At 36.6% G+C, this 25,429-nt stretch overlaps 1 protein-coding gene across 1 annotated transcript in view; it reads right to left on the minus strand.

Moving 5' to 3' along the window:
* Positions 1-25,429, minus strand: part of Snx27 (sorting nexin 27) — a 300,277-nt gene that overhangs the window by 65,145 nt on the left and 209,703 nt on the right. Inside the window, exon 9 of the mRNA XM_090381146.1 lies at positions 919-1,008. Coding sequence (XP_090237272.1) covers positions 919-1,008 — 90 coding nt within the window. The remainder of the gene's footprint in view (positions 1-918; positions 1,009-25,429) is intronic.

The following is a 25,429-nucleotide window of genomic DNA, read 5'->3' on the forward strand; positions in this document are numbered from 1 at the left end:
TAATTGTTATGGAGAAGAACTGAAGGCACTAATAGAACAATTTGATACAAGGTTTGCCAACTTCCAAAACAAAGACTCCACATTCGCTATATTTACTTGTCCGATGGATGCTGCTGTAAATAATGTGCCAGAAAACTTACAGATGGAACTCATTGAGCTTCAGGCAGATTTAGTGCTAAAATTACAATTTAACAACATTGCTTTGACAGATTTTTATAAATTTTATTTGGTGGAAGGAAAATATACAAATTTACACGTCTTTTCAAGAAAAATAATTCGTCTTTTCGGCAGCATATATATGTGTGAACAGTTTTTTTCGAGGATTAAATACAATAAATCAAAAATTCGGACAAGAATAATGGACGAAAACCTTGAAAATTCTATGCGATTATCCTTAAGTAATATTAACGTCAATATTGACATTTTCGTAGTTCAAATACAAAGCCAATCTTCACATTAAATTGTTATGTCGTTCATTATATTATAAAATTTATGTAGAGCTTTATACCAAAGCATTATATTATAAATAAATGAAATATGAAGTAGCAACTTGTTTTAATTCATTTAATATTAATTTATTTTATTTAATAATTTGGTCCGGCCCTTGACTTGGAGACAGAATGATAATTTGGCCTCCGAACTAGAAAGGGTTGCCCATGCCTGATGTATATTGTTCTCTATACTAAGTATACGTCTATATTGATAAATATGGCAGGTCCACATTTTAAAACCATAATGCCAGCTTGCCTGAAATCTGGATGAAAAATTTCTGGAAAACAATAAAAGACGATTTCCACAAATAGTGCATGTTTTTCAGTTTTAAGTTATGTGTGATTTTGCAAACACAACTGGAAATTATGTGTGAATGCAAAATAAATTTAAATAAAAGATAGCTGTAACTATAAGTTCAATAATTACCTCTTGTTTCCTTGCTGAATCTTGAAGTGCCTTGAGCTCGTACAGTTTATTTCCAGGTTTTATCTGTCCTTTGTTGACGTCATCTATGGCCTGAAATTAGAAGAAAACTTGACTAGGAAAAAAGAAAACAAATTATATATATTTATTATTAAGCTAAAACAATACACAGCAGCAATCCTTGCAATGTCCAGTTTATAGTCTTTTCCCACTGTTTCCAGAGACTGGAAACAGTGAGTTCTTTCATCGGAAAATCAAATCTAGTTATGCTATCTTGGACAAGGCACATGGAGGGGGGGAGGGGAGATCTTTCTGTAAATTGACAAACTCCACGGTAGAGTCCCCCCCCCACAAGGTGAGTACAATGGCCCACTCTTTTCTTCCATGCCATGTATATACATTAAACATTATTATATCACAAAAGGAATATTTAAGTATAAGGAAATACTTGGTCTTTGAGGTTGTCACAGACATTCTCTCAGATATGCCAGACAAGCTGTTCTTGCTACCTGGGAGTCTAAAACGCGGATGGAACTGATATTCAGGTGACACTCAAGTCAAGTGGACCCAATTTCCACGAAGTCCGGACGGTCTATGACAGCCAAATCCACTGCTTGCACCTTCACGATGGTGGGACTGTTAGTAATCCTGGGTATAACCTTCATGCACAAGTACATGGTGGGTGACCACCTAGGTGTGAACCAACGTAAGCAGGGGTCGAGGTGTGGCGCCCACACCACATGGAGGAACGCCGCCCCTCTATGTTACCAGGCAGTACTAGGTGGTAGATGACTCTCATCAACTGGTGAAATACCACCACTTTGCTTATTGGAGGCTTGAAGTGGTGGAACCCATGTTTAGTCTCTAGAGCTAAGTTCCGGCCAACCCTTCTCTATCTCTTCCATCATGCAGTATGATTGATGATTTTTGAGGTTATGATGAATGTCGTGGCGAGATCCAATATTCCTTACATTTCCAGGGTACAGCTCTAAAACGGTGTTCGCAGGCCGGCCGCTAGATAGTACACCGGACCAAACATATTGGTAACTCTCTAGGAGGCTTCCGGATCAGCTAGTGTATAATCTTGCAACCTCTACTCTGCCAGAAAGTGACTGGAAGGAGTCCGAGTAGTGTGTATGCGGGGAGCATTGTCGAGGCCACGTTATGTCAAGGATCTGGGTATATTCTTACCACATGTACGCCATATCCAAAAATTTCATTACTTCATACAGCATGTCCCACCTACTTTTTCTTACTATTGAATACACCATGAATTGTCAAAATAATAGAGCAAGCTTATCTGCGAAAAGATCTAAACCTCCCAAGGACTTCCTAATTCATTTCACAAATATACGTGGTCTCAATTCCAATCTCAACGATGTCCATTTCCACTTGCAGTCTTCCAAACCCCATGTACTTTTTCTGACTGAATCTGAGTTATCAGTTGATTCAACTACTGCTCATCTCAGATGTCCAAATTATTTGCTGTATGATTCCTTTCGCCTCAAAGGTGGTACTTGTGCATATGTCCGTTCTGATATTCCCTGTCAGAGACTTGGCAATTTGGAATCTCCTCTGTTTGATCTTCTCTGGCTTAAAATCTCTCTACCTCATTGTGTAAAATTCATCTGTTGTCTCTACCGTTCTCCCAACTCCACTAATCACTTGGAGCTCTTTGACTTCCTCTCTTTGCAACTTGATTTTCTCCAGTCCAGCTTTCCTAACAGTGAGGTAATTTTTCTTGGTGATTTTAACGTTCACAACTCCAGCTGGCTTCCGTTTTCTAGTCACACTGACCCAGCAGGGCGAGATGCTGAAGCTTTTGCAATTACTAATGACCTAGCACAGATTGTTCATTTACCTACAAGAATACCGGACAATCCTAATCATACAGCCAATACGCTTGATCTTTTTCTCACAAACAACCCTTCTAAGTACAAGGTTGAAGCGAGAGGTCCTTTAGGCACTTCAGATCACAACTTGGTGATTGTCTCTTCTCCAACGGAACCTTTATCTCATGGCTATTCCCAACCTTGTATTGTTTGGCATTACAAGAATGCAAAATGGGATGACCTGCGAGACTTCTTCTTTTCCTTGGTCTGATTACTGTTTCAAAACTTCTGATGTCAACGTTTGCTCAGATCGTGTCAGTGAAATTATTCTTGCAGGAATGGAATCCCACACTCCACTTTAAAATCTCGTCCTTTATCTAAACCTTGGTTTTCCAATAAATGTGCTAAGGCTGTCCAAGAGAAGATTGCATATCGTAATTGGCTTGTTTCTAATTCTTCAGTTTCATTTTCTGCCTACACCAAAGCTCGCAATAATTGTAAAGCAGTTATTAATCAGTCCAAACTAGAGTTTGAACAGGCAACTTGCTTCTTGCCCTAATGGTAGCCGAGCATTCTGGTCTCTTGCCAAAGCTATTGGCCGCAACTTTTGCCCATCTCTGCTCCCACCTCTATCCAAACCAGATGGTTCTGTTGTCACTTCAGCCAAGGATAAAGCTGACCTGCTAGCATCCCATTTTTCTTCGAGCTCATGTATTAATGATCTTGGTAAAACACCTCCCACCATTCCTAACAAGCTCCATTCAATGCCTCCTGTGGTCTTCCGACAAAAGGATGTCAGAAGGATTTTGAAGAATATTGATGCTAAGAAAGCTCCAGGTCCTGATGGTATTTCTCCACTTGTTCTCAAAACCTGTGCTCCCGAACTTACTCCTATTCTTTGCCGCCTTTTTTCACTTTCTTATTCCAAAGGTGTTTTTCCTTCTGCTTGGAAATTTGCTCATATCCAGCCAGTTCGTAAAAAGGGTGACAAATCCCTCCCATCCAATCATCGTCCCATTGCAATTACTTCTACTCTTTCTAAAGTAATGGAGAAATCAATTAACCGCCAACTCTTAAACTACCTAGAAACCTTCCGTCTGATCAACGATCGTCAGTATGGATTCCGTCAGTGTCGATCCACTGGTGATATTCTGGCTTATATTACCCATTTATGGACTAATTCAATGGAAAGGTTCGGTGAAACACAAGTAGTTGCTCTTGACATCTCAAAGGCTTTTGATCGTGTTTGGCATAAAGGTCTTCTAAACAAGCTTCCATCTTATGGTTTGCCAACTGTTTTTAGTAATTGGTTATCCAGTTTTCTCTCTGATCGCTCACTGAGGGTGATGGTAGATGGCTCTCTGTCTTCTAACTTCTCCACTAATGCCGGTGTCCCCCAAGGTTCAGTTCTTTCCCCCACTCTTTTCCTCTTGAATATCAATGACCTTCTTCCATTGATTGGAAATCCTATCCATAGTTTTGCTGATGATAGCACATTGCATTCAACTTTCCATTTTGAGAAACCTTGTCCAGCTCACTCAGCTTCAAGTTCTCGAAAATCTGCTGCCAATTCCTTAAATGCCGATCTTCAGGTAATTCTCTAGTGGGGCAAAGACAACTTAGTTGATTTCAACCCTTCTAAAACTCAGTCTTGTCTTATATCTCGCAAAAAGGATTCTTCTGCTCCTATGCTTATCTTTAGTGACACTCCGATTTCTAGGCAAAATGATATATCTCTTTTGGGGATTACCCTGACTTATAATCTCTCTTGGCACAAGCACATTACAAATATTGCTTCCTCTGCATCTAAAAAACTTGGCTTTCTCTTTCGCTCTTGGCATTACTTTTCTTCCAAACAGCTGCTCACTCTGTATAAATTGCAAATCCGCCCTGCCATGGAATATTGTTCCTACATCTGGGGTGGTGCCCCCAAAACCTCTCTCTCTCTCAGGCTTCTTGATTCCATTCAGAAGAGGGCAGTTAGGTTAATTAATGACTCATCTCTAACAGAGTCTCTGCACTCGCTGTCTCATAGACGTACTGTTTCTGCTGCATGCCTCTTCTACAGATACTTCCACGGGCACTGTTCTTCTGAATTAGCTTCTATAATTCCTGCTCTCTCTTTCAAAACAGTCCGAACACGTGCCCCCACCAGCCAACATCCATTTACTGTCCAACTTCAAACTCACAGAACCAACTTTTCATCTTCCTTGTTTATTCATTCAACTGCCGTTTTCTGGAACAACCTTCCTTCATACACATTTCCTGAAAATTACAGTCTACAGAAGTTCAAGTCCAATGTCAACAAATATCTTTTTTCGTCTTCTCAACCTCCAACCCAAGCACGGTACTAAGTACTATAGGTTCTAATACCACTCGTGTTTGGGGTTCTCATAAAAAAAAAAAAAAAAAAAAAAATACAGTAAACCCCCGCTATTCGCGGTATCTGTATTCGCAGTCACTGATTTAATATAAAATGAAACCTAAAAAAATGTGAATTTTAAAGTGCCGTGAGCATTTTTCGCCATAAAAAAACATGGGCGTGGCTAAAATTATCTTTCCCGGTCAAAACAGCATTCAATGAGTGGGGGTGGGAGAGGGGGTAACAAAATCCCGGCGTGGATGTTTCTCGCTAATCCTTGTTCAGTATGTGTTATGCGCTTGTCATGGAAGGTTTCATCGTTTGCTTTTAATTTATACGCTTATAAATTGAATAAATTTCTCAATTTATAAATTGATATGCTTACAAAAGTGATAAAATCTACCATTTTGCGGTGTAAAACAGACTTTTTCGAGTGGGTTAAATGAAGAAAGTGACTTTATTGTGGACAAGTTCTTTCTGACCTCTACAAAAATATGGCTACGAATAACAAGGGAAATGTGAAAAGTGTCTCCTCAGTGGCAAAACATTATAAAATCAATGAGTCAACAGTACGATCAATCAAGAAATCGGAAGAAAAAATCCGCCGTAGTGTCCTTGAAAACGCGCTAATTGCTTCAAAAATTTGCTCTGTAATTCGTGATGTTAAATTAGAAAAGGCTTTAAATCTGTGGATAGAAGACCAAACTCAAAATAAAATTCCGTTAAATTCACTCATCATTCGTGAAAAGGCAAAACTCCTTTATCAACACTTTAGCGAAACTGGTGATAGCAATGGCGGGATAAGTTTTTTAGCTAGCAAAGGCGTTTGTTTGAAAGATTTGTTTGAAATTTCTAATAAATATTATATTTAATATTAAATTGTTTCTTATTTTCATTTCGATGCCATATGCTTGCATTTCACTATGTACATAGTCATAATATGAAAGTACATATAATACAGACATAGAAAAAATTTTAGACTAGTTTTTCTTATATATTTCATACTTTGGAACGGAACCCCTTTATTACTATGGGAGCCATAACTCAGTATTTGCATTTTCGGTTTTCGTGGCATTTCTCAGGAATGTAACCCCCGCGAATAGCGGGGGTTTGCTGTATACTTAAATTAATATTTATCAAAACGTTCAGGGACTGAACTAATATTTGGGGAACAATGAAGCTTACCAGCTGTTCAGGTGCATTCCATCGAAGCAGTCTCTTTGGCACTGTATACATGGATTCCAATGTTGCTGCAACTTCTGGAGGCAATCCTGATAGGCTTATTTTGGAATTACTAATAGTTTTTATGTTGCATTGTCAATAATTTCTTTTTTATTTTGCTGAATATTATTAGCCATGTGGTGCAAGGAAGCCTGAGGCTTATGCAGCACCAGCCAAAAAATTTCTGTTACCCTGAGAGAGAGAGAGAGAGAGAGAGAGAGAGAGAGAGAGAGAGAGAGAGAGAGAGAGAGAGAGAGAGAGAGAGACTAGAAGGAAATCACCAAGAAAGAGAAGAATGATGATATCCAGCTCAGAACCCTGGGTGTGCCAAGCCCATACTCACCAGATGTGAGCCCCTCGGATTAATATATGTTGTGATAAGTCTCAATTCACTATGAGGGAGGAAGTTGAAAAGTTCATGGTCTCAGTGTAAAAGGCAGGGTGGAAGAATGTTAAAAATTTCTGTACTTAATGTATCACATTTCATATAGTGACCTGCCAAGTTTCAATAATGCATTTTCAATTACAGGTCCTGAAGTCAAGAAAGTTGCACGAATGAGGAGAGATGGACAAAATTAGTCACCATGCAATCATCCAATATTGGGGGGGGGGGCTCAAAGGGACTAATATCAAAGTTAATTCATGAGGCTATGGTTACAACATTGTGGAGGATGCCCCTTTGTATTCCATGGTTAAGAAGATGCGGGCAGCAGAATTTAAACAAGGGAGGGAGGGAGATCCCACAATGACCCATGCTGTGGAAGACTTGCAATGTCCATTACTCCAGATATTGTTGACAGTGTGCATAATAAAGCAGTCTGGTGATGAGGGAGTTTTGTAAATTACCAGCATCTTGGGCATATTATCTGATCATGTGTAACAGAGGTTCACTGTGAAAAAGGTGTTAGTATTAGCAATGGCCACTGGTGCAAGGAAGCCTATGGCTTAAGCTGCACAAGCAAAAAATAAGTATAAAAATAAGAAAAATTTTTCCTCGGCTAAACATTTTTAGCATAGGAAATAGACAACCTATGCATTTCTTTCCTCTCGTAGGTAATTATCCAGCTGACCTTTGAATTTCCCCAAATTGTCAGCCTCTACCACCCGTGCAGGTAATTATAACTCGCTGACTAAAATAAAACTTCCTGCAATCCAGTCTAAATATCTCCCCACCCCCATAACATGAAATTATGGCCCCTTGTTCTAGAATCATTTCTAACCATGAAAATTTTATCTTCATTCATTTTGCTTATACCTCTCACAGCCTTAAACACCTCAAATCAAGTCTCCTCTAAGGTGCCTAGTTTCCAAATCCTGCAACCTACATATTCAGAGTCCTTCCTCATATGTATGCCCTTTTGCTGATCTCACCAGGCGAGTTACCCGTCTTTGGACCCATTCAAGAAGCACAATGTCTTTCTTTAGGTGAGGTCTCCATAGCTGAACACAGTATTCCAAGTGTGGTCCAACGATAGCCTTATATAATGGGATTATGACACCCTTATCTCTACTAGATTCGATAAATCATCGATAGGACACCATTGGCCTTCCCTGCAATCAGTCTAAAATACTCGAAGAACTTCATATCTGACCGTATCGTAGTACTCAAGTCCCTTTCCTCAATTACTGGCTTTAGTTCAACTCTGCCAAGAGTATAAGTTATTTTGGGGTTACTGTTCCCCAGGTGCAATACCTTACACTTTGCTGGATTAAAGCATAGCTGCCATTTTTCTGACCATCCCTGAAGTCTATCTAGGTCACTCTGAAGAAGCTCTGCTTGGCAGTGATCATTAACTATTCTACCAATCTTTACATCACCTGCAAATTTAGACATAATGCATTCTATCCCTTTATTGATGTTATTTATGAAAATCAAAAACAACAGTGGTCCTAATACTGATCCTTGGGGAACCATACTTCTTATGTCAACCCAATCTGAGGAATAACCATTTATCTCAACCCTCTGCCTCCTGCCCTGAAGCCATCCATCTAAGGATTTTCCCTGTAATTCCAACATGTTCCAACTTATAAAGGAACTGCTCATGTGGGACTGAGTCAAATGCTTTGCTGAAATCTAAATAAACAATGTTGAAATTATTTCCTAAATCCAGCTCATGAGTGACCCTGTCAAAATAGCTAACCAGATTTGTTAAACATGATTTTCCCTTTACAAAACCATTCTGCATATCTTTCAGAATTCCATTTCAATCTAAATGATTCTGAATACCACAATCCTGAATGATCCTGAATGATCACTGTCTCCATGATTTTCCCTGCTACTAAAGTTAGACTAACGGGCCGGTAATTTCCCACTTCACTCTTAGAACTGCCCTTATGTATTCGATACACATTGGCACTTTTCCAATCCAACGGAATCACTTCCGAATCCAGTGATGCTCTCATAATTAGCCTTAATGTTCAATGCACTCGCTTGCTGTCTCCCTTAAGATTATAGGGTAGTAGTAGTAGTGGCAGTGGCATGTGATGCAAGAAAGCAAGTGTATGAGCTTATGCAGCATCAGCCCAAAAAAAAAAAAAAAAAAAAACACCATTCCCTCCAAACGCCTGTCCAGTTCCTCCTTAAATTTATTCAACCTATCAACTTCCACAACGACAGATAGAAGTTTGTTCCAGCAATTAACCACCCGTTGGCTAAAGGCAAATTTCCGCACATCTATTCTACATCTGTCCTTTCTTAATTTGAATTTATGTCCCCTTAGGTTCATAATCTGAACAAGTGGAAGGATCCCATCAGAATTCAGCGTGCTCAACCCATTCAAGGCCTTATACACCTCAATCAGATCACTGCGCAGGTGCCCAGACTCCAGCTGCTGCTGCAATTTGCAGAACTTAAGCCTCTCTTGGTAAGAGGATCCCTTCATTCCCCTCACCAATCTTGTTGCCTGCTCAAGTAAATCTACATCCTTCCTAAAATCAGGCCTCCAGAACTGTACGCAGTACTCAAGGCGTGGTCTGACCATTGCCTTATACAGAGGGACAATCACCTCCTTTTCCATGCTAGAAAAATTCCTATACAGTAATACCCCGACTTACGCTACCCCGACTTACGTGAACTCGGAGTTACGCGGTTCTTGATTTTTTCGTTTGGCAACACTGCCGCCCACTATCTTCAAGGTCGTTTATCATATGTTATCAGTATACGGTGCGACGGCGGAGAGTGAGAGCGAAAGATGAACAAAATTCAACTTTGCTGCGCATGAGCTGCACACATATACAAGAATTTGTGTTCCAACTGTCATATTTATGTGTGCATTCGAATTCGTGGTCAACTTTTGTCAGAAATTACATCGTTTTCACGAGAGAAATGGATCGCGTCGGTCGAGCCGTATACAGTCAGTCCTCGTATAACACGTGTTTACACTACGCGAATTCGATCTTACACTACTTATAAATACGGTAATGATATCTTACAATATAACACGAACCGAATTGGCTTATGCACGATTCGCCTTTGTGTTTACAAGAAATGGCAGTCGAAGGCAGAATCACCCCAATCGAACGCAACACGACAGGAATGAAGAGAAGATTCTGAAAATGTATTTATGTTTTTTATATCAGTGAAGGGGAAACACGTTTCACCATAATAACGTAAAAACCAAGATAATTCCAGCTATCAGTATGCAATTAGATCCAGTTTACTACAAGTTTATAACAGATTCCACTAGCAGAAACGCAACTGGATTTTTATTGTTTTATGGTAGAAATGTGAGGTGTTAATAGTGTATCTCTGCCTTTATGGTGTTGTTTATTCAGTTGCTACACGCACAGATTTGTTTATGCGTATCAAGCGTGCCTCCTCGTTTTGTAATTATGCTTTATTCCCTAAAAATGAGTAAAATACTTAAAAAGTGTGAAAAGGAAGCGTACTGGTGAAGCACTGCAGATTCAGAGAGAAAAAGGAAAGCAATTATCGATAAACAGAGGTGGACTGGGTCAAAAAATCTTACCCGGGAATATTTATAGTGGCCTCATACTATGGTTTATGCCAAAATCACACCGGCCCACCGGGGTTTCCCCGGTAAGGCTTATGGCCAGTCGGCCTCTGTCGATAGAGAAAAAATATGAAATTGTGAAACGCTTTGAGCGAAATGAAAGACCATGTGATATTGCACGTGCTACAGGCCTAAATGAGGCAACGGCGAAAAGCACCTGACAATTGCAAACTTGACAGAAGGTCTCAGCTCAATTGAAAAGGGCTTAAAAATTTTAGAAAACAGACTCCAACAAAGAACGCGTTATAGCTACAAAGCAAGGAATAAAAAATTTTTTAGCTTGCTACGAAGAAATTATGCGTGAAAAAAAGAAGGCGCTGTGTCGTCAGACGAATTTGTTAGATTTTATGAAGCCATCGACATCGAAATAACTTTTTTACGTAAGTCATTTATTTTTTTAATACATATTTTGTATTAATATGTGTAAAGAACTGCAATTTTATTAATATTTTTCTTCTAAACTAGTGTTTTTGTTAGTCCTTGGTCCCAATTAAACAAAATTTATATGTATTTATATGCAAAGTTTTACCCCGACTTACGCGAATTCGACTTAAGCGATTTTCGTCGGACCCACCTATCGCGTAACTTCGGTGTATTACTGTATATCATTGACAAAACCCTGGCAGCGTGTCTGCATTGCTCAGAAAACTTCATATCTGACTGCACAATTACTCCCAGGTCTTTTTCATTTTCTACCACTTTAAGTATAGTACCACACAGTTGGTATGTTTCTCTGAGGTTACTTCTACCCATATGCAGTACTTTGCATTTGTCAAGGTTAAACTTCAATTACCACTTCTTAGCCCATCTGCCCAAATTATCTAGATCCTGTTGCAGTAGCACACTGCCATTACTGTCATTAACAACTCTGCCAACCTTTGTATCATCTGCAAACTTCGACATTAAGCCTGATATACCTTCATCAATATCATTGATAAATATACAAAAAAACAGTGGACCCAACACTGAACCCTGTGGGACTCCACTAATAACATTAGTCTACAAAGAGCAGCACCCATTGATTACCACCCTCTATCTTCTCCCACTCAACCATCCTTTTATCCATTGTAGCAACTTACCCTTAATACCATTCTGCTCCAATTTGTACAATAGTCTTCCATGTGCAACAGTGTCAAAAGCTTTCCTGAAATCCAAATATATGATATCAAAATTATTTTTTGCATCCAGTTCCTTCGTAACCACATCATAATATCCTATCAAATTTGTCAGACAAGACTTTCCCTTAACAAACCCATGCTGTGTCTGAATTATTGCTGCAGTCTTGTCTAGATGATCCTGCAATGCAACTTTAACCAGTGACTCAATTATTTTACCTGGAACAGAAGTTTAACTGGTCTGTAATTACTCATGTCACCCTTCGATCCCCCTCCTTTGTGAATTGGGGATACATTTGCACATCTCCAGTCTGTGGGAACCACCCCTGAGTCCAAGGATGCTCTCATAATTATTGCTAAGGGTTTGCTTAGTTGCTTTGCCGCCTCCTTTAATATAACTGGATAGATCCCATCCACCCCATGTGCTTTTCTTATGTTTAACTTCAACAATTTCTCTTCCACTTTGCCCTCATTTATTACAAAATCATTAAGTATCCTGCTACAATTTGATAACCTTCTGCCATTTTCACACCTTAATAATTCCTCATGTGTGAATGTAGATGTAAGATACTCATTCAGTTTGTTTGCTATCTGAGCATGATCATCAACAGTTGAACCATCAATATCCAGTGGACCAATCTGATTCATCCCTTTCCTTCTAGAGTTTACATAGGTAAAGAACTCTTTTCTGTTTTTCTTTGCATCCTTTGCGAAGGATTTTTCATAATCTGCCTTTGCCTGCCTAATCTCCTTTGTGACTTGGTTACACACCAGCTTATATCTATCATAGGCTTCCATATCACCCATTAATTTATGTATCCCATGGATTTTTCATCTCTGCCATATGTCTCATTAGTTCATCTGACATCCATTTAGGTCTAAACCTTGAACAATATTTCTTAGTTGGTATGTAAAGCCTAGTAGCTTCCAAGATAAATTATTCGAATGCTTCCCATTTTGAATTTGTTGTTGGTAACATCATCAGTTGGTCCCACCGTATAGAATTTAAATACTGACTCAGACCACCATAGTCACCTTTACGAAAGCAAAAACCCTTCCCTTTACCCCTCATGGTAGTTACTTCTTTGAGTAAATCCCACTTCAGCACACTGTGATCACTGCCACCTAGTGGTTCCTTTATCTGCAGATTCTTAATGCATGAAGAATCACTACTGATAATCAGATCAAGAGTATTACTCCCTCTAGTTGCCTCCCGAACATGCTGATGTAGAAAACAATCATCCAATAAATCCACAAAAGCCTTGCTAGTGTGAGCAACCAACCCACAATTTCCAGTCAATATCCTGGGAAATTAGAATCCCCCATTATAAGACTCTCTGATTTACTGGCCCATTCTATTTCCCTGTATAGTTTTTTATTATACTCATCAGATAAGCCTATAGTACACTCCTACTCTCAATTTTGATCTCCAAATGCTTATGTCATACCAAACTGACTCAACACTGCACTGTCCAGCAATGTTGACTGGCTTCACTTCCTTGGATTTTATGTTTCTTAACTATTAGCATAACCCCTCCTCCCTTCTTATCCTGTCTATTCTTCCTGTACACATTGTCCTCCCCAACTTCTAGTTCTGCATTCCTTATATCTGTGTGACACCACATCTCTAATATCCCAACAACAATATCTGCCTTTGATGTTTTGAGCAATTCATCAAATTTATTTACCAAACTCCTAGCATTGGTGTACACGGAAGTATACATGCACCTGTTCCTATTCTTAGCTACCCTAACACAACCCATGCGCTTACTTGTACTGCAATGACTCACAGCAGTCTTTGAAATACCCTGCATCTTGTTTTCCAGGCTGCTGCTCATTCCAATAGAAACAGTGCAAGAATCACTTTCACCTCTGCCAGTGGCTACTGTTAATCTATTCGTCCTTGTATCTCCCCAAGCTAGCAGTTTTCCAACCCACCTAACACTGCCTCGATAGCATCAGCAAAAATAAAACAACTTTCTTTTATAGAATGCAACCAGACAAAACAATATCAAGTGGTACTGTAAAAAAATAAAAGCAAGAGTCACCCTTGCATTCTGTACAAATGCAGACGGAAGACAAAGGGACTGTTACTGTAATTGAAAGGGCATAAAAACCTTGGTGCTTTAAGAATTTCAGCTGATCAATTTACGTGAATTATAGACATCATAGTAAAGCGTGGATGACTGCAGTAGAATTTTGTGAGTGGTTGCAAAATTTTAACAAGGAAATGAGAATTAAAAACTGCAATGCACTTTTGCTCTTAGATAATGCTCCTTGCCACAAAGCAGTGGATCTTAGTAATGTGGCAATTGAGTTCCTACCTCCTAACTCCTACAGCCTCTTGATGCTGGAATTAAGTTTTAAGGCACATTATAGGCAACAATCAGGTGAAGAATATAGTAGAGAGCATCAATAATAATTGTTCATATGAATTGTCCTTGAAAGACACTGTATATGATTAAACTTTCATGGGATGAAATTTCACTGCGAACTGTCGGGCTTACACTGGGCTTATCAAAAAAGTTCATTTAGATGAAACAGAAGATAATCCTAATCATGGGTTTCAAATTGTCATGGATGTTCTCCTATTGTAAGTGCATCTATGTCTCTTGAAAAATTTCTTGCAGTCGACCAAGAAGAACCTGCTTTTGGTGAAATGGAAATTGGGGAATTAATACAAAGAAATGAGCTTGCGAGGAAGATGAGATGGAAGTCTGTCAAAAAGTAACAGCTAAGGAGGCTAAGGTGTGTCTTCAAAATAATTGTTGATTCCTTGAAAAGAACTCTGATGACAAAGACCTAATGAAATATGTTGTAGCTCTAGACATTTCTATAAGTAAAATTGATGACAACAAGAAAATATAGACAAAACTGGATATGTACTTTAAAAAAAATTAATTTTAATATATTTACAAGTTAGTGCAATTGCATCATTTCTGTACATAGCCAACTACTTAAGTAGTTATAAATTGGCATCATTAAGTATATCTCATCATTGCAACACCAGGGTACCTGCCCACCTACTGATGAGAAGCCAATAAGCTTCAAAACGATGCCATATGGGTGATGGTATCCGCTGAGGATAAGTAACAATAGCCTTCTCCTCCTATGGTGAAGCGTTACTTATTTGAGGTAGTGCAATATCATGGCAACTCATTGTGAAGGTATTCACAATACGAGATATACTTAATGATGCCAATTTATAACTACTTAAGTGGCTGGCTATGTACAGAAATGATGCAATTGCACTAATTTTTATGTTAGTCAGCTCCCTACGTAATGAGAAGCCAATAAGCTTCAAAACGATGCCATATGGGTGATGGTATCCGCTGAGGATAAGTAATGACCTGAGGCTCTAGCCTTAAACTATACTGTATTTTAATATATTTTTATTTACGTTGTAAAATCCTGCAATGCACAACTCACATTTTTGCAATACACTAGATAATTATTGTAAATGAAGCGAATTTTATTTCTCGTAATTATTATTAACCTTTGTGTATTTGAATAATGCAAAAATATTTTTCTATCTGCATTTATATTTCTTTATATTGTTCATATGCACAAATATCTTTCAAGATTCCCCTTTTCTTCTAATTATATTTTGATTTCAAAATTGATGATTAATTCTTCTAATAAAGATATTAGAATATATATCATAATTCTTCAATTTCATAATTGATGAATTATGATATATATTCTAACAATAAGAAATATTGTTAGAATATTTCTTCAAACAATAAGAAATATTTACAATATTTCTTATTGTTTGAAGTACCTTGACTTAACGCCAACCCTGATTTAGTGCCAATGTCAGTAGTGAGCAAATGATGGTACTAAATCAAGGTTTGACTGCACATAAAAAAATAAATAAATACAGTGGAACTTCTCTATTATGAACTTCTATTTAACAAATTTCTCTATATTACGAATTTTTTCGCAAAGAATTGCACCTTGAAACGAAATTACATGTAAAATTATCCCCATATAGCGAAGTGTTAGTCTCTCTATAACAAATTTTTAAAAAAATTAGTAAAAGCATTTTTGAAGATTTTCAAGCATTTACTGCTACACAGCTGCTCAAATATACGACCTCCTTCCCTCTGAAATGGTGCATTAGCATTTGGAATTAATCATCCTTTTAGTGAATTTTTGTTACAGTTATAAAACCAAATGGGTTTTCTTAAAAGTGGTCATAAACTTTACAATAGATAAGGTAGATTTGTAAATTGATGTTGGCTCAGGGGAAAACGAAATTCGCTGCAGTAAACCTTTAGCATGCTGCGGCGGCAATACATAGAATGCTACCATAGTCGGTTTTTAGTAACACCTACTGAGTGATATTCACTTCTCACCTCAACCGTACCATGTGACCTTCCTGTCAATCATTATATGATATGTCCATTCTCATCTAACTGGACTCCCAGTAGATGGTTTTCATGATTTTTTTTTTTTTTTAATTTCGTTCTTTTAGAACGATTTGCCATCAATGACATAGGCTATATGCTCTTGTATTTATTTATTTTTTCTGAAAAGTAACATACAGCATACATTAACCATAAATTTTTTTTCGTGTATACATAAATGAAAGCAGAATAAAAGAAATTCACAAAGTTGTATATTTCTTCAAAGTGATTAATAGGAACAGTCACGTGATACTGTTGAATTAGCAAGTGACCGTCATTGAGTAGGCGGTACTAACAATTCACTATATGGCCAGTGCAGCGAAGTTTGCGGTGTGTGTGTGTGTCGGCAAGAGCTGCAGTAGAGTAATTTTTATAGTTGCGAAAACAACAATGTCAAAGTGTTTAATACTTAAACACTTCGACATTGTTGTTTTCGCAACTATAAAAATATGATATGTCCATATTTTTACTTTAGTAAAGAATCTTTACTTTATCATAAAATATGATGAGTAAAGATTCTTCATGATATTGACCAGGGTTTTAAGAAAAAAGATATTGCGGAGAAATATGGCATACCTGCAAGCAGCTCATCTACAATTTTAAAAAATCGAGAACCAATTTTAAATGCAATTGAAGGAGGAGCACACAAGAAGCGAATTAAGTTGCATATATACAAAGATGTTGATAAAGCTGTTCTAAAATGGGTGCAAATGATGCATTAAAATAATATACCAATATCAGGTCCAATAATTAAGCAACAAGCTCTGAAATTTACACAGTCCCTTGGACATACAGAATTTAATGCGAGCACTAGGTGGCTAGATAAATTTAAGAAGCGCCACAGAATTGTGGAAAAGGTTATTTGTGGAGAAAGTGTTAATGTAAGTGAAGAAGGTTGCAACAGTTGGAGGAACAGTACCTTAAAGAAAATTTTGGAAGAATATGAACCTAAGGATGTTTTTAATGCTGACGAAAGGGTTAATTCTTTAAATTTTTACTGAAGAGAACACTTGCTTTTAAGGATGATAAATGTTTTGGCGGAAAACAAAGCAAAGAAAGAATCACTGTGCTAGTTTGAGCAAATATGACAGGAAGTGAAAAATTAAGTCATCGGAAAAATCAAAAAGCCCAAGATGTTTTAGAGGCACAAAATCTTTGGAAGTTGACTACACCTTTAATAAAAAAGCATGGATGACAACCAGTGATATCTTTGAAGACTGGATATTAAAACTAGACAAGCGTATAACAAAAGAAAAAAGGAAAATCGTGTTGGTAACTGACAACTGTCGAGCACATCCTGCCAGTATTTCTGCCAAACTTAAAAGTGTGAAGTTATTGTTTTTACCACCAAACGTGATCAAAATTCCAGCCAAGGGACCAAGGCATTTAATTTTAAATTTCATTATCGAAAGAGAATAATAATGAAGATTGTCAATGCATTATCAGAAAATAGAAACTTGGAGGTTACAATTTGCCAGTTCAGAGATTGCATCTCTGAACTGCAAAAGTTTGGACAAACAATGAACTGAATACGCTATTCAAAATTGATTTTCGAAAGCAGGATTTGCATTGAATACAGAAGTCGAACAACAACTGGACGAACAAGATGAACTTCCCCTTTCACAACTGAAAAACTTTTGTACATTATTAGAATTATCCGGAAACATCGAAAATGAAATAACACTGGATAGTTATGTTTATGTAGATCAAGATCTGACTACAACAGAACATCCAGATGAAGATGGAATACTGCTGAACAGTGTTAGACGCAACCATGATCACTAAGAAATTAACGACGACACTGAAGACGCATCAGAACAACCCATAAGAAAGCCAACTCACGAAGAAATGATTCACGCTTTTAAAACGGTTCGTATGGGTCTACAGTTTTGTGAAAATGTTCCTGATAATGTTTTAATGCTCTGAACAAATGTGAGGTTTTCTTTGAGAATAAGACATTTTTTATTGTACTGTGAAAAGGAAAATTAGATTTTTTTAATTTGTGATACTTACCGGCAAAAATTGTGTAAACGTAATTTAAATAAGTGTTTTTGAAATAAAATACATTAAAAATAAATGTAGATTCATTTTCATTTTCTAATTAGATAACAATTTCTAATAAAAAAGATACTCTGTATAACGAAATTTCCCTATAACGAATTTTTTGGCTGGATTTGCCGAATTCGTTATGGAAAGTTCGACTGTATATGTGTGTGTGTGTGTGTGTGTATATATATTTTGTACAGATTAAAAGAAGCATGATAATATAATATTGAAACTGATTATGAACAAAGGTAACTGATAGTCAGAAAGGACTTAACGACCATAATAGTATAATAAGTAAGTAAATAAAAGTATCACATATAAGAATAGTAAATAAAAGTAGTTGAGATAAGAGAGTGTATATACAGTCAGTCCTCGTATAACACGTGTTTACGCTACACGAATTCGATCATACACGATTTATAAATAGGGGAACGATATCTTATATAACACGAACCGAATTCGCTTATACACGATTCGCCTTTGTGTTTACAAGAAATGGCAGTCGAACGCGGAATCACCCCAACTGAACGCAACACGATAGGAATGAAGAGAAGATTCTGAAAATGTATTTGTGTTTTATATCAGTGAAGGGGAAACACATTTCACTAATAACGTAAAAAACCAACACAATTACAGCTATCGGTATAATGGGAAATGCAATTAGATCGAGTTTATTACCAGTTTATAACAGATTCCACTAGTAGAAACGCAACTGGTAATTGTTTTTATTGTTTTATGGTAGTAACTCCTAGAAATGTGCTTTAGTAAAATGTGAGGTATTAATAGTGTATCTCAAGCTTTATGGTGTTATTTATTCAGTTGCTACACATGCGCAGCTTTGTTTATGTGTGTATCAAGCGTGCCTCCTCGTTTTGTAATTGTGCTTTATTCCCTAAAAATGAGTAAAATACTTAAAATGTGTGAAAACGAAGCGTCCTGGTAAAGCCACTGCAGATTCAGAGAGAAAAAGAAAAGCAATATCGATTAACAGAGGGGGACTCTGTCAAAAATTCTTACCCGGGAAAATTTATAGTGGTCTCATACTATGGTTTATGGCCAAAATCACACCGGCCTCCGCCCACCGGGGTTTCCCCAGTAAGGCTTATGGCCAGTCCACCTCTGTCGATAGAGAAAAAATATGAACTTGTGAAATGCTTTGAGCGAAATGAAAGACCATGTGATACTGCACATGCTACAGACCTAAATGAGGCAACGCCGAGAATTACAAAGAATGCATAGAAAATAAAACAACTTTCGTAGCAGGAACAACTCAAAGTGTAATTAAAATCCATTAAATTAAGACACAAAGAATTGGAAGAGATGGAGCGGCTGTCATCTGTTTGGATAGAAAATCAAACAAAAAACAAGTTTGCTTACGATAGAAGCAAAAGCATTAACAATATTTTATTACGTAATAGTCGTAATAAAATACGCAAGTATTTTATTACGATTATTTATTGTGTTTGGTAATGTTTTGGTTAGAAATGTGTGTTCAATCTTGGGTGGTTGGCACCTAACCCTATTTTTCCCATAGGGCCTGTTGTTTATATTGCACGATTTTGTATTGCACAAGGGTTTCTAGGAACACAACTATCGTGCTATACGAGGACTGACTGTATATATATAAAAATAATGTGTGGTTTGTAGAATAAATAAAGTGTCTGTGAAAATGAAAGTACACAAGGTGCCGGAACTAAGGGAAGTTTAAGGGATAGTAAAAAGTGGAATTGAAGTAGTGTTAATTGAAATGCCATCCCCTGATTTGACCTCTTGCTAAAATTGCTCTCCCATATCTGAATAAGTGTTATTTATTTATTTACTTTATATTCCCCCCCCATCCCAGTTCATTTTTACACTAGGTTTTTCAAATTCTTTCACCTGTTTAAGCACTACTTCACTTCCACTTTCTACTATCCCTTAAACTTTCCTTAGTTCTGGCACCTTGTGTACTTTTCATTTCCATTTTCACAGACACTTTATTTATTCTACAAACCACATATTTATATATTTTTGCTTCCTCTACTGCTGCACTCTGCGTTTTGGAGCATTAGACATAATAACTTTTGTTATTTCCCTTTTTCGGCTTATTTTGCTTCTTAACTGTTATATATTTTTACTATATATATATATATATATATATATATTTATTTGTATTGGCTTTTCTAAATATAGGTTGTTTCATAAGCAGCCCATGTCTGGCTATATAGCTAATGGGAAGCAAAGTTAGGAAAGTACTTAGGATAGCAATAGACACTCCTGCCCTCGTATTGCACTAACAGCTCAGAGTGTTGAAGAATTTTAAGGGAAGGACAGTGAACAGAATATGATAGTAGAAAATACAGTTGGTGCTCAGGAAATCCGGGGTCGCAAGTTCCCGTCCTTATTGGTAACAGCCCTGGATTGGGTAGGTATTTGTAATTTGGAAAGAGTTGTCTTTGTCTCTCTGTATATCCGAAAAGTTATGTCAACTCTAATGTTTAAAATAACCACAAGCTATTAACAATAATAGACTCACTAGCATTAAGAGCTCAATTTTAAAATTAAAATATTAACCATTAAAATTACATTCTAAATTGTATTAAATATAAAAATTAACATAAAATTAGAAATTAGCAGATAACTGGCAGATATATATGAAACGGTATCTCTTCACACCGTTTCACTATTTCAGTACATGTACATGTACTGAAATAGTCCACATATGTCGCCATTAACGTTTCAATAGTTTCCTGTCCATATAATTTAGTGTTGGGGCCAAAAGTTTAAAATCATGGATTTATTTTATGTACAGGAAACTGTGGCATCTACGTTAAGTTACCTATACTTTTAAGTTGTTGACGGTAGCTGCAGTTATAATTAAAACGAAAAGACCAATTATCAAGTTAACTTCCTGCTAGGACTTTACCAATCCACACGTGGCAGACAGAACCAAAAAGTGAGAACGATTGTGTGAGCTTGCCACCCTAGTCAAAGGCAAAGGTGGCGACCTCTCACGGTCCACGACCAACCAATGTGGTAAAGGCACTCTACAATAATGTTCACAAAAAAAAAAAAAAAAAGATTACGAAATAAACCAAACTTACTAAGATGAAACTAAATACAACAAAGAAATAAGCCACCATGAAGCTGCCCTCCCGGAGAGTGTTCTCTTTACACGCTACAGGGAGTGTACAGCCCATGTTGGCAGAGATTAACTTTATTTAAATATATACATATATATATATATATATATATACACAAAATGGTTCTGTCAATGTTTGCTATTCTACCTATATTGTGTTTTTTTAATTACCTTACTTAAGTTTTTATCGATGAACCTGTCCGGAATATTATTCTTGGTAAGCTAGTCTTTTAAAGTCCCGAGTGCTTCTAATTTAAGTCTACTGTTATTGCAAATTCTAATTATTCTTATAGCTTGTGAGGTAATCATGTTTCTTTGAATTTTAACTGGTATGTTTGAACTCCAATGGCTAAGGTGTATTATTTCAAAATTATACTCGTCTTTTATCGTAAATTCCTATTTCTATCTGGTTAATCGCCTTAATATTTATATTGAGAAACGTTGCCTTTGTGTTGTCTCTGTTTGTTTTTGTTAAGGTTAGATCATTAGTATAGATATCCTTTTTGACCTCTTCTAAGCAAAGGAGCTTAGAAGAGCTTAATTTTGTTATTATTCTTTTTGTTGTATTCCTTTTTGTAGTGGTGTAGGAAAAGGTTCGCTGCCAGAACTGAGAATTTTGATCCATTGGGATGCCTTTCACTTGTTTATACAGGCGGGCCTCGATTAACGTGATTAATTCGTCCCGCGAGCGCAAAACGGAAACGTGTTAATCGAATATCATAACCAATAGGAAAAATTATAATTGGTCCTTGACTTTCTGGAATGTCCATAAAGAATTTTAAAAATACCTTTTAAATAACTTTTTAACTGTATATAATGTAAAAGATAATGAAAATAATTATGGAATTAAATGTTTATTGCATAAAACAGCAGTTCTTAAACTGTGTGCGGCGGAATATTTGAAATTTTCGAGGGAAACACAGCGATACTCGACATCTGTTGGACACCGCGCGAACTACTAGCTCGAAGTTAATCGAACTCGCGTTATGTGAGGCCTAGCTGTATATGTATTTGCCATCATATATGTAGCTGTTGAATAGGCTGAACTCTGTATATACTGCCCATTGGCTATCGTTTATTTTTATTTTTTCCTCATGCTCTCTAGAGTATGCGTCAAGTACTGTTTTGAGTTTGTCTAATGAAATTGCTGTAAATAGGTTGGAAAAGTTATGTGTTTCTAATTTGGTTGTATTTTGATGTTCTTGTATATACTGTATCACTTCGGCGTTACTATTTATAATCCAAGTTTCTTCAATGTTCAAGAATATTTGTTTTAGTATTTTTTCGAACTTATTGGCTATGACACTGATGAGCAATTTCTTCCACCTGTAATAAATCTGAAACTAACTGGTTTTTTATGGAATTTGGGTATCATATATAAGAAGGGAATATTAGTATTGTCTATTCTAACTTTTAATTTTTTATGTAATGCTAGTATCTTGTTCAATGTGCTTCTCATACTATTACTAATTTTCTTATACGTGTTGCTTATGGTGATTTCATTTTCTAGTGTCTCAGCATAGAATTTTTTACATATAATCACAAAGTTGTTGGTGGCTTTATCCACACTAGTAATTATGAATTTATTTTGTAGTTCTTTAATTTTGCTATTTATGTTTGCATAACTAATTGTTGCCATTTGTTCAGTGTTTTTGATGCGGTTTGTGCTGTCATCCAGTACACCTCTAATCCAACCGTTGAATTCTTCCATCGGTAGTTCATATTTAATGGATAGCTTGTAACTGAACTGTAATAGGTCACAGTATACCTGTTTTCTTACTTTATTCCAATTATTCTTGTAGTTGGGTCTATATTTAAATCCCTGTTTCATGACATTCCTTGAATCTTTATCTTCTATTATTTCTAAATTGCCTGTGAGAACATGATGCTAGTCTGTATATATAAACCTTTTGTACCTGGTATGGTTGCAGTAACAGTTTTGTGCTGTTTCTAGTTCTTTTGCTATGGCTTTATAATTGCAGATTTTTAATCCAACAGGAGTAACGACCCTGGATTGGGTAGGTATTTGCAATTTTAAAAGAGTTGTCTTTGTCTCTCTGTATATCCGAAGTTATGTCAACTCTAATGTTTAAAATAACCACAAGCTATTAACAATAATAGACTCACTAGCATTAAGAGCTCAATTTAGTAATATGGACGGGAACTTGCGACCCCGGATTTCCTGAGCACCAACTGTATTTTCTACAATCATATTCTATTCATTGTCCTTCGCCTAAAATTCTTCAACACTCTGAGCTATTAGTGCAATATGATGGCAGGAGTGTCTATTGCTGTCCTAAGTACTTTCCTAACTTTGCCTCCCATTAGCTATATAGCCAGATATGGACTGCTTATGGAAACAACCGACACTTAGGAAAGTCAATACAAAAATATTTACCTATATTTTTGTATTGACTGTATTGCAAGATAAGCAAATACTTGCCTATCTTGCAGCCTGTGCAAGATAAGCAAGTATTTTCAAACAATTACAATTAGAATTAATATAAAATAATAGCTAATAAACCCCTTGAATATACAAATACAGTAAATCCCCGCTATTTGCGGTATCTGTATTCGCGGTTTCGCGTTCGGTGATTTAATATAAAATGAAACTTTAAAAAATGTGAATTTTAAAGCGCCGTGAATATTTTCCGCCATAAAAAAAACATGGGTGTGGCTAAAATTATGTTGCAAGTTGTGATAATCCCATTATATAAGGCTTATGTTAGACCACACTTGGAATACTGTGTTCAAGTGTGGAGACCGCACCTAAAGAAAGACATCGAGCTTCTTGAAAGGGTGCAAAGAAGGGTAACTCGCCTGGTGAGATCGGCAAAAGGGCGTCCTTATGAAGAAAGACTTCGAATATGTGGGTTGCAGAGTTTGGAAACTAGACACCTTAGAGAAGATTTTATTGAGGTGTTTAAGGCTCTGAGAGGCATCAGTAAAATGAATGAGGACGAAATTTTCAAGATTATAAATGATGCTAGAACTAGGGGACATAAATTCAAGTTACGGGGGGAAATGTTTAGATTGGACTGCAGGAAGTTTTATTTTAGCCAGCGAGTTATAAATTACTGGAATAAGTTGCCTTCATGGGTGGTAGAGGCCGACAGTTTGGGGAAATTCAAAGGTCATCTGGACAGTACTTTCGGGTAAGGGAAGCGCATAGGATGATAGGTTTAATTTCCTTTTTTATTTATTAATTATTATTATTTAGTTATTTATTTTTTGTTTTTATCATTGTTTTGTTCGGATTTTTTTTTTTTTTTTTGGCTGGTGCAGCATAAGCCATAGCTTTCTTGCACCATGCAGCCGTTACTAATACTAAAATACTAAAAAATACTAGATATGCTCTTGACAGCCAAGTCAAAAGAGCAGGGCCATTGTTATGAACAAAACTTTGATTCTACATTTCTGAAGAGGGCAAAATCTGCAACAGTATCTTTCTTGAATTAGTCAGAATCATTTGATGTCTAACAGGAAATTCAATGACAAATCCAGTCATTAATATCGTAATTATCCAATCAACTAGTATAGTAATTGATTACTATACTAGTAATAAATCAAATGTCTGTGCTTTTATTTTCAAATTAACATAAAATATGTATGTCATCGAGATTTAATTTATAGTGCAATGCAAACTTTTGTTTCATTGTTCGTTTTTGTTTATAACTATTTTCGGGTCCTCTGTTGTGTCAACCTTAAATTACATGCTGGCAGTCTATATATCCTCCCATATAACTTTAATTTTACATTATTTCATATAATTCCCCCCCCCCCAATTGGAATGATTTAGTGCCAGTGTCAGTGGTGAACAAATGGTGCTGCTAAATCAAGGTTCGACTGCACCTAAGAAAAAAAAAAAAAATTAAATATATGCAGTAACCCCCCCCCCCGCTATTCTCGGGGGGTTACGTTCCTGAGAAATGTCGCGAATGCCGAAAACGCGAATACTGAGCTATGGCTCCCATAGTAATAAAGGGGTTCCGTTCCAAAGTATGAAATATATAAGAAAAACTAGTCTAAAATTTTGTCTATGTATGTATTATATGTACCTTCATAATATGACTGTACAGAGACAGTACATAGTGAAATGCAAGCATAAGTTATCGAAATGAAAATAAGGAACAATTTAATATTAAATGTAATATTTATTAGAAATTTCAAACAAATCTTTCAAACCAGCGCCTTTGCTAGCAAAAAAACTTATCCCGCCAGTGCTATCACCAGTTTCGCTAAAGTGTTGATAAAGGAGTTTTGCCTTTTCACGAACGATGAGTGAACTTAATGGAATTTCATTTTGAGTTCAGTCTTCTATCCACTGATTTAAAGCCTTTTCCATTTTTTTCTAATTTAACATCACGAGTTACAGAGCAGATTTTTGAAGCAATT

This window comes from Mastigoproctus giganteus, chromosome 9, assembly GCF_048544385.1.
Source record: "Mastigoproctus giganteus isolate SK-2022 chromosome 9, ASM4854438v1, whole genome shotgun sequence".
Classification (NCBI taxonomy): domain Eukaryota; kingdom Metazoa; phylum Arthropoda; class Arachnida; order Uropygi; family Thelyphonidae; genus Mastigoproctus; species Mastigoproctus giganteus.